At 62.6% G+C, this 15,675-nt stretch overlaps 1 protein-coding gene across 7 annotated transcripts in view; it reads left to right on the top strand.

The window, feature by feature from the left end:
• The first annotated feature begins 212 nt into the window (after positions 1-212).
• ADGRB2 (adhesion G protein-coupled receptor B2) overlaps positions 213-15,675 on the top strand; it is a 53,585-nt gene continuing 38,122 nt past the window's right edge. For 5 of the 7 annotated variants that reach the window (XM_019547792.1, XM_019547794.1, XM_019547791.1 and 2 more), the window contains exons 1-2: positions 213-1,024; positions 9,433-9,516. In XM_019547792.1, coding sequence (XP_019403337.1) covers positions 226-1,024; positions 9,433-9,516 — 883 coding nt within the window. In that variant the 5' untranslated portion in view covers positions 213-225. Of the gene's footprint in view, positions 1,025-9,432; positions 9,517-12,010; positions 12,176-15,504; positions 15,670-15,675 lie in introns of all 7 variants that reach the window. The other 2 variants (XM_019547795.1, XM_019547790.1) reach the window with 2 other exon arrangements.

Raw genomic sequence — 15,675 nt, 5'->3', positions numbered from 1 at the left:
GTCCGTCCCAGCCTCCGGGCACGGAGCCACGTGGTTCCCTGGCAAAAAGAAAAAAAATTTCAATTAGCAATCATCGCACCGTGGATTAACCTCATTGCCTACGCTCCTGCCACGACGCGGCGCCTGGGGCATCTCCGGGGCTGCCCGGTGCTGCTCAGTAACCCCAGGGCATCAGTGCCCGGTCTGACTGTGCCTCTCTCCCCCTCGCAGGGCAAATGACATAGGATGACCCCTGCTGGTCCCCTCTTACTGTCTGTGATATCGTCTCTCTTGTGGCTCACGTGGGGCTTCGACCCGGCTCCCAGCGCCTGCTCAGCTCTGGCCTCCGGGGTCCTCTACGGCTCTTTCTCGCTCAAGGACCTCTTCCCCACCATCACCTCCGGCTGCTCGTGGACCCTGGAGAACCCCGACCCCACCAAGTACTCCCTGTACCTCAAGTTCAACCGGGAAGAGCAGGTGTGCACGCACTTCTCCCCTATGGTGCTGCCCCTCGACCATTACCTCTCCAACTACAGCTGCGGCCCCCGGGCCGAGGCCGGGGCACCCCCGCCGGGCGAGCAGGCCGGGGACGAGGAGCTGGAGGCCCAGCTGGAGCTGTGCCAGGGCGCCGGCCCCTTCACCTTCCTGCACTTCGACAAGAACTTCGTGCAGCTGTGCCTGGCGGCCGAGCCCGAGGCGGCCCCCCGCCTGCTGGCCCCCGCGGCCCTGGAGTTTCGCTTCGTGGAGGTGCTGCTCATCAACAACAACAATTCGAGCCAGTTCACCTGCAGCGTGCTGTGCCGCTGGCTGGAGGAGTGCCTGCAGGTGGGGGGCCGGGGCGCGCCGCACTGCGGCCTCACCCAGACGGGCTGCAGCTGCCAAGCCGAGAGCCCCCCGGCTGCCGCCGCGCCGCCCCGGCGCAACGAGACGCTGTCCAACGCCCTGGCGCCGCCCGCCGTCCCCAGCAGCAGCAGCAGCGAGTGCTGCGTGACCGAACTGCATTCTGGGAATGCGAACGATTTATACGTGCCGGAGATTAAATACGGTAAGGGGGCGCTGGGGCGGGAGCCGGGGGGGGGGGCTGGGCCTGACGGTTGGTGAGGTTTGGCTTGGGGGAATCTCCCTTGGTGGTTTGCGCTATAGGGCTCCTGTGCATTGGTTGGGGGGTCCCCACGCGTCAGTAGCAGGCTGTCGTATGGGGTATTCAAAGGGTCGCGGGCCCCTGTGCTGAGGCTGTATGGATGGGGGTGCCTGTGCCATCTGGGGGGTGAGGGCTGTACCCTTCCCCAGCTGCACCCCTCGCTCCAGCTCCAGCCCCCGTGGGTGGGCACCACGGCTCTGGTCTCCGTCCGTCTGTGTGTGCCGAAACCTCAGCCCCGCCAGACGGACGCATGCTCCCCGTTCAGTGCCTGGGGGCACCCCACTACCTCCCCCAGCACCCTGCTCTCTACAGTTGCCCCAGCCCAGCTCCCTTGCTCAAAGGCTCACTGCCCCCAGCTTGCCTCACGCTGGGTGGAGGAGGGTTAAAGGCACCGGTGCTTGAAGTCTGTGCGCCCAGACCCCTGGCATTTGTCCTGCCCCTCCTGCATGCCCCTCAGGGAGTGGATGTGGGCATCGGCCCGCGGTGGGTCTGACACACTAAGAGCAGGGGCTGTGCCGGGATTTGACCTTGGATGAGGCATGGAAGAAGCAAGACCAGTCTGGTCTGGCCTGACCTGACCCTTGGTGCTGGGGCCAATGGATGCCCAGGACGTTGTAGCAGGTCCCCAAATTCTGTTTGGTGAGAGGATGTGTGAACTGAAGGCGTCTTTGCTTTCCCTTCTCTCCCACCAAAGCCCAGGTCACTGGGTTATTGCCTTCCCCTGCATCCCTCGCCCAAGTTTTCTGCTTGCCCGGCTGGTGGTGGGAGCTCCTGGGCTTCCCTGTCCCCTGGTGCTGCAGCAGCTGGTGGCTGATGGAGTGCCCTGGCGCTGTGGCCCTGTCATTCTGCATCGGTGCCGACACTGAGAACAATTTCCAGGGACAGTGACCCTTTCCTGTGGCAAATTCCCCTTGACGGCTGATGCCCAGGTGCCTGCTACTGCCGCCAGCGTGTCACAGCACCTCAGCAAGGCTGCGCTGGGCTGTTAACCCGGCAGCACAAGGCCACTGGCTGGTCATGGAAGTGCATGAACCCGCCGTGCGGTGAAAGCTGCCTGCCTGGTCGGGGGGAGCCACTGCATGCTCCTTGGCATGCCCAGGTCAGAGCTACCCTGCTGCCCTCTTGTTCCAGCTCTGCACTGCCCCCCTCCATGCACCTGCCCCTCATCCTGCCCCTGGGCTTCCTGCCGGTCCAGCCTGGAGCTCCTTGCAGCGCTGCCTCAGTCCTGACCCTTCCCTCCGCCTTGCCCACAACCCCAAATCCTGCCCAGCTGCCCCCTAATCCTGCCTGCCTGCCGCCTTCTGTTCCTGCCCTGCCTGCCACACAGGTCAAGCCATGTGCCAGGCTCCATATTGGCCACTGGACACAAGTGAGGTCCTGAAGGACAGAAGCCCAGTGCACTGTTCACTGGGGCAGCTGGTCCTTCTGGCCAGGGGCTGGTGACTGGAGGCACCCAGGAGCACCCCAGGCTTCTGCTTAAACAGGCCTCTTCCCTGCAGGGGCAGGCACTGTCTGCATCTCAGAGCATCTTTCTCCAAACGCTTATGGAGCATCAGACCCTTGGGTGTTGGGGTATGTCAGGGGCTCTCTGGGGGTGTTGAGAAGTGTCTGGAGGTTGTCAGGAGTCATCGGTGGGTGTTGGCAGGATGGTGAGAGCTGCCAAGGGTGTGTCTGGGGTTGCTGGAGTGTGTTCAGGGTGGCAGGTGTTGTCTTGGGGATGTCCAGATGTGGCTGGGCGGGATGGGGGGTGGGGGTACCTGCACGTTGGGATGGGAATGGTGCTGTCTGTAGCACATCGACGATACCATGCCTGCCCTGTATTGCTTAGAGGGCCAGAGCTGGGAGCTGTGACCCATCAGCTGCCCTGTGCCTCACAGCTGGCCAGATGTTCCCCCTTGAAGCCTGACAGAAGAACAAAACGCAGCTGTTCCCAGTTGTGGGGCTGGCCTTGCTGTGTTCTGTTCTTCTGTCAGACTTCAGCATTTCTGTCAGGCCCTGAGTGTCTTTATGGGCAAACCCTGCAGACTCAGCTTCCAGCTGTGCTGGCCACAGGAACATATAACACCATGCCCCTTGGGAACTTTTTTGTTTCATGTGCCTTGGCATGGCTGGTTAGGAGCCCGAGGGAGCACGAGCCTGCCCAGCCAGTCTTCATCTGGGAGTGCTGGGGCTGCAAGGGAAGGTGGCTGGGGAAGGAAAGCTGGGCTGGGCTGACTCTGCCACTGCCTGCCTTGTCACCATGGGTCACCCCCCTCTCTCAGCCTCAGCGCCCCCATTATAGAAATGGGGCCAGGAACTCAGGCCTGCTTAGGCTGCAAGATCTTCCCCCTAGAGCCTCTCTCTGTGTCCAGCCCTGCTGGGGTCCGTGCAGGGCCTGGCACAGCGGGGACCCAAGACACCACTGTTAGCCTAAGCAGCCCCGTTCGGCTTCGCTGGGTCTGTGTGTTATCATGAAGTAGCCGAGCTCTCTGTGCCGAGGGGCCGGTTGGAGAAGGGAGCCATTTCCATGCCCCATCTTGGCCTTTCTGCTGCGAGGCATGTGAGCTGAGACCTTCCAAACTCATCGCGCGCTGCATCCTCTGACCTGGTCCAGGCGGTAACAAGCAGCCACAGGAGAAGGGGTCCCCCGCTGAACGGCCTGGCCAGATGGGACTTGTGCAGGGTACATGCCTACCCGGGGGTGTCACCTGGGGCCGTGCGCGACTCCCGTTGAAGCCGGCTGCGCGGCGGCTTGTTCTGGAAGGGCAGTTGTTTGAACTCCGGTTCCCTCCGCCAAATTATGTTTGACATTCAATTAAAACCCTGCGGCACCTGGATGGGAAATGTTAGCGCAGCAATGAAGTCGTCGGGGGTAATTCATTTCTCTCGCAGCCTTGTCGCTGGCAGGGACAGCGGGAGAGGGGCTAGCACGCGGGAGCTCACCGCTGGGGCCCCAAGAGGCAGCAGGACTCGGCTGAGCTGCCGCTCCAGCCTGGGGCTGCTTCGCTGCAGGCACTTGGGCTCAGGGCTGGATGAGGCTGGACTGGCAGGGTACTGGGCATTGCAGGGTGCTTGCCTGGTCTTGCACACCTCCCTCTCTCTCACCAGTGTTCATGCACGCTTCTTTCCCCAGCTGCATGCTTATGCATGCAGCTGCACCCTCCTCCTCTCCTGGAGCGTGATCCCAGCTCTGCCCCCTTTGGACCCAGTGCACTGGCCTGCACATGTGCTGCAGTATCACATGCTTCTCTCTCTCATGCATTTGGCACCTCCTCTCCTGCTGTAGCACCATTGGGCAGGACTGCCCACTAGCACACAGGCCTGTAGGCACGCTCAGCCCTTGTGCGTGTGTGCTGCAACGCTCTGCCGGGGAGAGAGGGTGAACACACCACCACATGGCTGGCGGTCCTTGCCAGTGGGGATGCAGCTCTGCTTGCCGAGACAGCTGATGGCCCTGTCTGCAGAGCCCCGTCTACACTAGGGATTGTTGTCACCAGGCCAAGCCACAAGACTGCGAGTGCTTTGGTGCGCTTAGATGTGCACACGTGTGCATTTGCATGTGGGTGCACACCATCCTTGTCTGCCCGGCCATGGTTGGGCTGCTCTGATGCCTCCCTCTGCCACATCTTCCCTGGCATGGGAGCGGGCCCTGGAGGACAGAGCGCCGTTGATGTGCCAGGCTGGCACAGACGGGGGAGGGGGATCCGCTGGCCTGACCCCTGCCTGGCGCCCCCCCAAGCCCCACTGCCCCACCATGGAGAATAGCCGCCTGTTCCCCTTCCAGGTCCCCCTCGGCAGGCCGGGCTCCGGGGCTGAATGCTGCGCCTTTGATTCGGGGTTGGCAAGCACCCAGCTCTGAGCTCATCGGGCCTCCTCTGAGCAGAGCTCCCACCACCCGCTCCCCACGGGGCTGCCTCCATCCCCCTGGGGCTGCGGGACCCTAACCCTGCCCAGCCACCACCCCCACGGTGCCAGCCCTGGGCTCCGCTTCCCCACTCTTTGGGCAGGAATTGGGAGCCACATAGCAATGCTGCAGAGACCCATTCTTTTGGCTGTAGTCCACGAGATGGGGAGCAGCAGCCGGGGGCTGGCCCTGGCAGGAGGGACAGGTGCCTGCAGAGCCGAGACTTGGCTGCATCCACCTGCCGGGCAGGTCTTTGCTGCTCGAGTAAGGGCAAAGGCTCTGGTGGGAGGGTATGCTGCGCTCCTGGGCTTGCACCAGCATGCGTGTGCACGCTTGCATGTGCAGACGCGCACCGTTTGCACACATGTGGGTAATCCCTGGGTGCTTGCACACATAATATGCATGTGTACACGAGCAGCCCACTGGCACTGTGGGTGCGCACACACCTCACGCGTGCACACTTGCTCAATCCCCGTGAGTACCTGTGCTGTGCCTGCATGTGCCCTGTGCTGTCACCTCTTGCAGCCGGACCAGTTCTGTGTGCTGGGAGGGGGCAGTGGTGCTGGCAGGGCAGGGTGTTGGGCTGGGGGGTCTCATGTGGGGCTATGACACTGGCCTGCTGGGCCCTTTCTCCTCTTGCCCTCCACCTCTTTGGCTCTCCAGCCTATTTAGACTGTAAGGGGAGGATCCTCAAAGGGATCTCAGTGTCTAATTCCCATTAGTTCCCATGGGAGTTAGGCACCTCAGTCCCCCCTGAGCCAGGAGTCGTGTAACTGCATGTGGGCCATTGTGTGAAGTGGGGCACTCTGCACTGCTGGGCAGAAGGTGAGTTGGCCTGACCCATGCTAATTGGCCTACCCCATGCTAATTCACCTGCCTCTGCTAATTAGCCTGCCCCAAGCCTCAGAAGCAAGCAGCTTATGGATCCTGGCACAGCGCAGGCTGCCTGCAGGCATTGTTGCTGGGCACGGGGAGGTGTCTAAGCCATCCCCGTCCAGTGCTGGCATCCCAAACTGGTCCACTGCAATGCACAAATCCCGTGGTGTCAGGAGCTCGTCAGAGTAGCCGCATCCCAGGGCAGCCGGGAGCACTCAGGCACCAACTCCGGGAGCACTGAGCCGTGGGGAAAGGGTCAGGCGACTCCTGTCGCTGCCTGGGCCCTGCGCCCCCAAGGCGGGCAGCTGGGGAAGCTCGGGCTCTGTGGGTTTTCATCGGAGCATAGCACGCAAGCAACCTGGGCAAAGCTGTAGCCGTGTGGGGGTGGGCAGGACAGGGCTGCATCCATGGTCTTATCTGCAGGTCTCCGGGTCTGTGCCCTCACCCTGCTGCGTGCCCACCCCATCCCCTGCCCAGGAGAGCGAAGCGTCGCCTCCGAGGTGAAAACAGAGGTGGCTGCAAGCTGCCGGGTCTCCATGGCAACCTCTGCGCTGCGGGGGAATTGACTTATGGAGGATGATTAAAAAGAAAGGCGCCGCGCATAATTTGGGGAGCAGGGAAGGGCAGGGAATGGAGATGCGGCCGCGTGGGGGGCTGGCAAGACAGGGCGGCCTCAGGGTCGCAGCCCCGAGCCGGAGACTTGGGTTGGGTGCCCAGCTCTGCCGTGCCTCGGTTTCCCTGTTGGCGACTGTGGATGCCGCCCCATCTCCCCTGGGGGCCTGAGCACCAGGTGAGGAGCCGCGTGTGTTTGGCATCGTGGGTCGCAGGGCGGTCTCTGGCTCGTGCGGTTCCAGCATCTCAGCCTCCGCTTTGGGCAGAAGGTGGCTGGGAGCCCCGAGGGGGCTGGGGAGTCAGGTCTTAGCTGGGCTGGGTGCTTCCCCAGCTCCTTCCCAGCGGGGCACCAGCTCCGAAGGCAGGAGGGCACATCCTGGGTAGCGGCAGCATGCGGGGCACTGCCGGCACGTGCTGATCTGCCCCCTCCTCTCTCTGGGGCCGGGGCAGGTGGGGTTCATGACAGTGCCAGCGTTAAGTACTTCTCTGTCCTCATCTGAGCAATCAGACGGAGTGTAAATTTGCCTCGCAGGCCCTCTATTACTGTCGCTAAAACACAGGCTGATTTCCCTGGAGGCTGATGACTAAAGAAACCACGGACGGCGAGCTGGCGGAGGGGTGGGGGGGCCAGCAGAGACATGGCCGGGCTGGCAGCCACGTGGTTCAGCTCCCGCATGGGACCCAGGGGCAGGACGATGGGGGTGGCTGGTGTGTGTTGGATGCCTGGGGGAGCTGTGGGGGCAGCTCTGGAGTGCCTGGGGGGAGGCAGATGGGTAGGGGGCACGTGGGGGTGTCCTGCGTGGGCAGGAGTGCATGGGGCTCACGGGGGTGATTGCAGAACAGACCTGGCTTAGCTTTTCTACCCATCCCCATCATCTCCCCAGCATCACTGCCTCCTCCTCCCCTCCCAGCACTGTCCTTGGCTTGCCCAAAGGCTGGAGCTGCCCTAGGCTCTTTCTGGGCCCACTTGGCATGGGTGGTCCTGGCCAGAGAGAGACCCCTGGTCAGGCCCTAGCCCCGGGCAGAGCAGCGGAGACACGCAGCGTGCGGGGCGGTAGTAGGCGACGCTGGGGGCAGCTCCATGGGGCCCGACAGCCTGAGATTTACTGCTTTCAGGAGGAAATTGAATTTGGTTTCTTTGTCGAACATAACTGGGGGAAGTGCCCTCGTATATCCCGGTGATTTATGACGCTCCCTGGGTGCACGCTCTAACACGCATAATTCCCAGGCATTTCTAATCAGGTGCGCATGGCTGTCCCGCTTCGGCCTGGATGCCCATCTCTCCGGGGGCCGGGGGGTGGCATGCTCTTGGCCCCAGCTGACGGCACGATCCACTCTCTGTGCCCCAGCGTCTCCAGGGCTGCGCAGAGGCTGGCAGTGGGTGGGGGGAGGCAGCTTGCGTGTGCCGTAGCTGTGTGGAGCCCTTCCAGAGGGAATGCACCGGGGCATGGATTATATTAAGTCCGATGCAAAAGTCAGTAAATTTGGGACCTTTTTATAGAGCTAATAAGTGTCAACACAATCAGCTCTCGAGCCAGGGGGCCTCATATATTACAGGCACCGCGGGGATATCGATAAGGAGGATGCGGAGTGCCTGGAGAAGATCGCGGAGAGGGACGTGCAGTGCCAGAGCCCAGGGCATGCTTTGCCAGGGCCTGGAGGGCCAGGCAGGGGCAGGAGGGCGAGGACTTCTGCCCTCCAGGCTGCCCCGAGCATGGCTTTTGGGGAAGAAGCTCATGCCAGCCTGGTTATTGGCCACACCGTGCCCCTGCTTGCCTCCCATATTTGCAGCTAGTGTCAACCGTGCCCTGGCCCCTTCTCCCCACCTCCCTGACCACTGGGAGTGCTGAGATGCTGGGGACCATGCCTCCAAGCCCAAGAGAGGCGCCTTGGCCTGATTGGCATCAAGACCTGAGATTAGCCCGGAGGGGTTGAATGCTCTTGCTTGGTGCCAGTGGTTTGCTCTGCGCGGGTTGTCCGTGTGTGAGAGCTCCCAGCCGTGTTGGTGGCTTTCCCCAGGCTGGCGTCTGGGTCCACCCGCGATGCGGGGCAGTGATCCTGTCCCCTAGGATGCCTCGCACTTGTGGGGCTGAGAGGCAGGGCTGGAGGGTGGGGGGGAGCTGCGTGAGGGTAGGGCCATGCCAGCCCCCTCCCCTGCCGGCAGTGGAGCACGTGCCCACGGGGAGCGCTGTGCACGCCTGCTCGTTTCACGCCACGTGCCCGTGATGGATCTCTTGTTATTTCTGGTGAGCTGAGCCATACATTTATGCCATCGTGCTGCAGCGAGCGGCGGGGAGGGGGGGTGGGCAATGCGTCGGCTAGCGCAGACGCCGGTGCCAGGGCAGACCTGCCTTCCCCGCTCCACCAAAGGGGCACTCGGTGGGCACAGAAAGGTGCCTACTTGGAGCGGGGGCATTTCCGGGAGGATGGCGCTGATGTCTGAAGAGATTGGTGGGAGCTGGGGATGCACCAGGTGGATGCACTGTGTGGACTGGCCCCTGTCACCTCCAGCTCCCCATCCCCATGGCAGTGAAGGCTCCCCCTTGCCTAGCCCTGGCTGCAGCAGCCAGGCCTCCATCCCTCCGGGCAGCTGCCGCAGAGCCGTCCTTGCTGCCCTCACTCCAGGACCAGAGGTCCGTGCTCCATGCCACGACCCAGCCAGTAGGCCAACCCTGCCCCCCCAGGCCAAGCGTCCCTGGCATATCCTGCTGCACGCCCCCATGGCTGCTCAACCGACCAAGGGCAACAACCCACAGCTGTAGCCAAGGGGGCGGGGGCAAGGGTCAGCATCTGGGGAGCCTGGGATGATGCATTTCCAGGGGGGCCGGGGCAGGTCAGGGTCCATCCCTGGATGTCTGCCCAGGGTGGGGCTGCACACACGCCCGGGGGGCCCTGCCCAGCTCCTCTGCCTTCTCACCGGCGTCCTCTCTCTGCTTTTCAGGCAATGACGTGGAGGAGAATCAGAAGGTGAAAACGCAGTGGCCAAGGTCCGCGGATGAGCCTGGGGTCTACATGGCGCAGACAGGTACGGGTGTGGTGGGGCCTGTGGGCCGGGGGGCTCTGTGCGCCGGAGGATGGGGTGCCGCGAACCACAGAGGGCGGGCGGGTGGTTTTTGGGCCTCCAGCCTTGGTCCTGCCCATGGGAGAAGCTGTGCGTACATAGAGGCTTACGTATGTATGCGTGCAAGAACATGCAGTGACACGTGTGCGCGTGCTTCCCTCGGTGGACCTGGGGGCTAGCCGACGTGCCCCACGCGGAGCCAAGATGCCAGCAGGTTCTGCGGCCGGCCCCACACGGCTACAATGAAACCCCTCAGCAGGCTGCAGCTGGGAGAGGAGGGGTTAACCCAGAGCGGGTTGCCAGGTAGGACCTGCCGGGCAGGGGTCGGGGCAGCCGGGCTTGTCCCCGAGGTTGGTTGTGCAGCTGCCGCACTGGGCTGGAACTCAGGGGACCTGGGTTTGACTCCAGCCTCTGCCACTGGGTCCCTCCTTGCCCTTCTCCCCATCCTTTATTTGTATGCTTTAATCCTTTTTGTGCCTGATGAGGCTGCCACTGGTGGAGGCTCAACACAATTAGCCATAACACCGGGCGATTGTTAGCTATCAATCTCTGCAGCAGGCCCTGCCCCATAGGGCTGGCAGGAATGAAGGCAGCGTGCTCAGAGGGGGAGCTGAGTGTCTCCGACAGGGGTGGGGGGTGTCGCAGTCCTACAGCACCCCGCGAGTCAGCCCTGGGGTGACAATAACACAGTGCATGCTAGCAACCCGGGGAAGGTTTCCACAGCCAGTGCCCGCCTTCCCTTTGCAAAGCCCTGGGCAGCTGGAGATGGAGCGAGTTCCCCCCCGTCACTGCCCGTGCTCTGAGTTAATTTGCTCCATTTATATATTTTCTTTGCACCTTCCTCAGAGGGTGATAAAGAGAAAAAAATCTATTAATTGTTTAGCTCCGGAGTATTTATTTAGCAAATTCGCCGGGGTAATTTGAGCCCAGTGTGCTTCCCCGCTGCTGTGATTGATGCGCCCCGGGCCTCTCCGCGTGCTGGAAGACGGATGGAGCTGGCAGCCAGGAGAGTGATTGGGGCCGGCTCTGTCTACCTGGCGTGCCGAATCACCCAGGCAGCTGCTGGGCAGGCTCCCAGGGCTACCCTGCGGTCTCTGCCTGCCCTGTGGCCCTGGTGTGTGCTGCTGGGGTGCCCCTGGAGTGGCTTCGCCGGGGGGTGAAGTGTGCCCTCCCTGCACATGCCAGGAAGACATGCCCTTTGGGGCCACACGCTCCCCAGGGGTTGAGGTGGGGGGCAGGGACCTCCATCTTAGCTCCTGCTGTCCCCTTCCCAGCTGGAGCGGCCAAATCCCCTGCTGGCAGGGAGCTCCACACACCACCTCCAGCCCGCTCTGATGGTCGACCCTGTGCCAGGTGTGAGGCCGGGCCCTTTGCACCAGCTAGGAACAGCGCTGGCTCAGACTGACCCCCCCAGGACTAGGGAGGGGAATGCATGGACCTGCATGTATCCGGCGACCCCGGAGGACCAAATCCAAGTGCCCTGCACGGGTGGGGAGTGCCCCAGACATCCCTGGGGGACCCTACAGCCACAGGCAGTGCCTGATGCTGAAGCCAGCCGGCCAAACACCCCAAGAGACAGGACTGGGAAGATGGTGCATGTGCTGGGCAGGGCTACTGTGATCACAGCCCCCCTGGGGCGTGTGGCCCAGTATTCACCAGTGGGCCCAGTGCTAGCAAAGCGGCAGTACCCGTGTTTCATGCTGCTCTGTGCCTCCTGCACCTGCCTGATCATATCTGCTCCCTTGAAGGCAGTGGAGTGGGGTTGGGAGCTCCCCCGTTTCACCCCAGCGTAGCAGGGAGCAGAGCGGCTGGCAGTGACTCAGTACCAGCCTGGGTTTCCCAGGGCTGTGAGACCCACCCCCCGGCTAGGAGCCCTGCTCCGGCAAAGCCTTGCTGTGCCCCTGCTGATGCTAGACTACCCGTCAGCTGCCTCCTTCCCTGCTTAATTCAAACTGATGTCCCCACTTCTGGCCTGTCCAATAACTTCCAAGAGCTCATCAAGCTTCATCAGAGCAGCCTTGTTGGAAATGTCAATAGCAGACCTGCTCGGGGGTGAGAGATGGAGCTTGCGGCCTGAACCATGGGCCCGATTGGACCGGTGGGGCTGTGGAGCCAGTGCCAGGGGATGGACGCCCATGCCTGCCCAGCCTGGAGGGTGCTGACCCCTCTGGAGTCCACCTACTCCCCCCCAGTCTGTACGGCGTGTGCCCTTCCAGCCCCCTTCCTGCTCGTCTTCTTGCAGAAGGAGGGAGAGAGCTTGCAGGGCTTGAATCCTACCCTCGTGCATCGTGCCCAGGCCCTGCTCCCTCCTTCCTCTCCATAGGGCGCCCAGACCCATCTCCCCTCCCTGCAGCCTCCGTCCCCTTAGCTCCAGCTGCCCCTGGGTGCTGGAGCCCAGGTGGGTGGTGGCACCGAGGGAGGCCGGGACTAACGTGATGCGTGTCCCTGTCTCCCCCAGGGGACCCGGCAGCGGAGGAGTGGTCGCAGTGGAGCGTCTGCTCGCTGACGTGTGGGCAGGGCTCCCAGGTGCGCACGCGGTCCTGCGTCTCCTCACCCTACGGGACGCTGTGCAGCGGGCTGCTGCGGGAGACCCGCGTCTGCAATAACACCGCCACCTGCCCAGGTACCGCGCCCGGGGGGAGCAGCATGTCAGGGGAGGCAGGGGTGGTGTCACATCCAGAGCTGGGGGCACTGTCTTCTGTGCCCCGCAGCCAGGGGCCCCACGAGACACACAAACCTCCCCTTTCCAACGGGGTTGCAGAGCCAGGCTGTGGCATGAGCTGGGGGCATCCAAATGCCCTGGCACTAGGTGGGGGCAGGGCAGTGCTCTGATACAGCGGGGACGTGGGTGACCTTGAACTCCTCTCCCCTCCTGAGCTGGGGTAGTGCAGTGGCCCTGCTCCCCCCATCTTACCCCTGGAGGGACTCACCTTCTCCTGCCCTTCCCCTCTGCCTGCGGAGCTGTTTCTGGGCTCCCCTCAGCTTGGGAGCTGTTTCTAGCTCTGGGATGTGCCTCCAGCCCCCTTGCCTTCCAACCTGAGCTGTGCCAACCTGGCACGGAGCGCCCTTGCTCTTGCAAACTCTTGCCTTGTTTAAGCTGATGCCTGTAGCTTGGTGTGAGGGGTCTGGCAGGGTGAGGGAGAGTCTATCCTGGTCCCTAACGTAGGGCCAAGCCTGGATCCCATTGGCAAAGCGGAGTGTGGTGCCAGGCATGATCATGGGGACACCCCTGGGAATCCCCTTCCCCCCATAGGCTGGTGTGTGGAGCGGGGGCTGCCTGAGAGCTGTAGCCTCTGTGCTCAGGGGCAGGGGTTTCCAGCAGCTGTTCTCGGTGCACAGGGGACCTGCAGCGCACGTAGGTTTGAGTCTGCTTTGTCTTCGCGTCTAAGACTTTGCTGCTTGTCCAGAGTCTCGGGGGCTTCCAGCAGACTCGGGCATTGGTGCAATGAGTCTGCGGGCTTCTCAGCCCAGCTCCCAGTTGGGGCATGTCATAGTAACCGTCAGTGACTTTGCAGGGTCCAGCAAGGGCACTGGCCCTTGGAGGGCATGGGAACTGTGCTGCCTGTGACTGTGTGATGGTACCCGCTAGGGGAGAGTGCTGTTGGGCGAGGGAGGCACAGCAGCTCTGAGCGCGGGCGACCCAGTGGGAGCGCCTCTTTGGGCTGGCTGGGGTGTGGATACTGGTATGCATAAATTGCGGGGTGTCGGGGCTTGTGGTTCCAGCCTGGGGAGGAGGGTGGGGAGGTCAAGGCGTATTTTCCATTATTGCCCATGCAGCTGCGAGTCAGGACTCCTCAGTTCTGTTCTTGGCTTCCCTCCCCCCTGAACTGAGTCACCGCCCCCTCCGTGACTCAGTTTCCCTTGGAGTGAAGCAGAACCCGTTTTGCAATCCGCCTTTGGGCTCCTGGATCCTTAGGGTGGGGACGCGGGCACGCTGAGATCGGCCTCCAGCGCTGGGGAAGGGACCGTGCCCGCCTGGCAGGCGGCTTCCTCTGCACCTAGGGGGGATTTGAGCCCCCTACACTCCAGTTTGGGGGGGGTCGGTGCCTGCGTATGGGGCAGTGGGGGAGGCTGCTGTCCACAGCCCAGACTGTTCAACCTGTGTCTTTAGCTGTATTCAGAGGCGGGGGCTTTCCTGGTGTGAGCAGTCGTCCTGGATAGTGCTCCCATGGGCACCATGCTCACCCTCACCTTACCCATCTGGGGACGGGATGGTCCTGTTTTGTGGCCAGTGCTGAGCTGTGGCATCAGTTTGGCAGCTCCGTCTCTGAGCACCAGGCTTGGAGCATCTCGGGTTTCAGCGGTGTCCCACGCAGCGGCGGCTCCTCTCACCCTGGTTGGAAAGCCCCAGTGGCAGAGGCAGTGAAGGCTGCACAGGTTCCCCTCTCTAAGGGGCATTTTATGTTGTACCGGATCTCTACAGAGCACTAAAAAACACCCAGGCGCCAGAGTGTTTTGATTGGTATAAAAAGAGCCCATGCAGACAGCGTCCAGGCCACTGGTCAGCTGCCACGAGGCTGTGCCTGCCATCGGGCCTGGAGAGGGTCCCACGTGCTTGTGCGTGTCCCAGCGACCCCAGCGGGGTTTCACTTGGGTCTGGCGGGCTCGTCTGCACAAGTCCGGGTGCGGGATCCCGGCTCCGGGCCCTGTCTGCCTGGAGGCAGCTCTGGTTTCAAGTTGGTGGAAATGGTGTGAGATGCGCTGGGGCAGTTTTGGGGCCAGGGGCACACGGTGGGACTGAACTGGAGCTGGGCTCAGCTCTGCCACTGAGGAAGCTTTGCAGCCGCTTGGGTCACTACCCAGCATGTCAGCTGGCACACCTGGTCCCTTGGGATGCCAAGGCAAAGTGCTGGTTTCTCTTGGAAAATCCCAGCCTGGAGGATGTCCTCCAGATGCCTGTTGGCCATTGCTGGCGCCACTTCACTGCCTTTCTGGTGTGACCTGCAAAAGATGCGAATGTGCTAAATGTGCACGTGAGAATCTCAAGCCTCTCCGTGCAGAATCTGTTAGCAGCAATGAAGGCGTAGCTTTATTTTATGTTCCCCATATATTCTGTGCCAGCCAGCTCTTTCCCATGCTGGTGGCTGGAGCTATTTAATTCAGACTGTCCATATCAGGGCCACCTGCCTGGCTGGCTTTTGCAGGAAAGGGCTGGTGGCATGAGTGTGATAGTAGGCTGTGTGCATGTGTGCACAGGTGTGTGTGTGGGTGCATGTGAGAATGCTGTGCCAAGGAAAGATGAGGTCTGCTGGGCATGGGAGAGACCTTTCCCCCTCAGTCTGCTCCATGGGTTTCCCCCATTATCGCTGCCCCTCCGCGGTCCCACAGGGCAGCTGCTTTATGTTATACAGAGCCTGGCCGATGACGCTCCTGGCTCTGCGGGCCAGGTCAGCGGGCAGACGGGGCAGAAGGTCCAGCCTCAGATCTGCCCATGGGAGCCTTGGGGTAGGATTTGGGGCACCCAGGCAGCAAAACCCACAAGCCTCTGTCACAAGGGGGTTAGTCAGAGCACGGGCATTGGTGTCAGGACCCATGGATCCCCTGCAGCTTTGCCACCGACTTGCTCCATGACACTATTTCCCCATCTGTGCCTCAGTTTCCCCGTCTGTAAGCAGAGGGCAGGAACCCCTGCCTGGTCACAGGGCATTGAGGCCTCAGGTCACTGCTGCTTTGGCCCCTTTGGAGCAGAGGCTCAGCTCTTTTCACAACTTCAGGGCAGTCCTTTGCAGCAGGCATGTGTGCCTGGGGCAGACCCACGCCCCACAAGCCCCCCGATCTGATGCCATAGGCCAGCAGTTCCCATGCTGCGTGGCTCTCCCCTGGCCCCATGTGCCTTGAGAGGGCTGCCAGGCAGTGTCTGGGGGGGGGCACGGCACCCCCCTGCCAGCCCCCCGACCCCCCGTGGCGGGCGCTCGGCAGCATGCGCCGTGACTGCTGTGTGCTGTATTGCAGTTCACGGTCTGTGGGAGGAGTGGTCCCCCTGGAGCCTGTGCTCGCTGACCTGCGGGCGAGGGGTCCGGACGAGAGCGCGGCGCTGTGTGGCCCCGCAGCATGGAGGGAAGGCCTGCGAGGGCCCCGCGGCGCAGACTAAGCCCTGCAATATCGCCCAATGCCCCGGTTAGT

This window comes from Crocodylus porosus, unplaced genomic scaffold, assembly GCF_001723895.1.
Source record: "Crocodylus porosus isolate Cpor-Errol unplaced genomic scaffold, CroPor_comp1, whole genome shotgun sequence".
In the NCBI taxonomy this organism is placed as follows: Eukaryota; Metazoa; Chordata; order Crocodylia; family Crocodylidae; genus Crocodylus; species Crocodylus porosus.
This window is presented reverse-complemented; position numbering and strand designations above follow the sequence as displayed.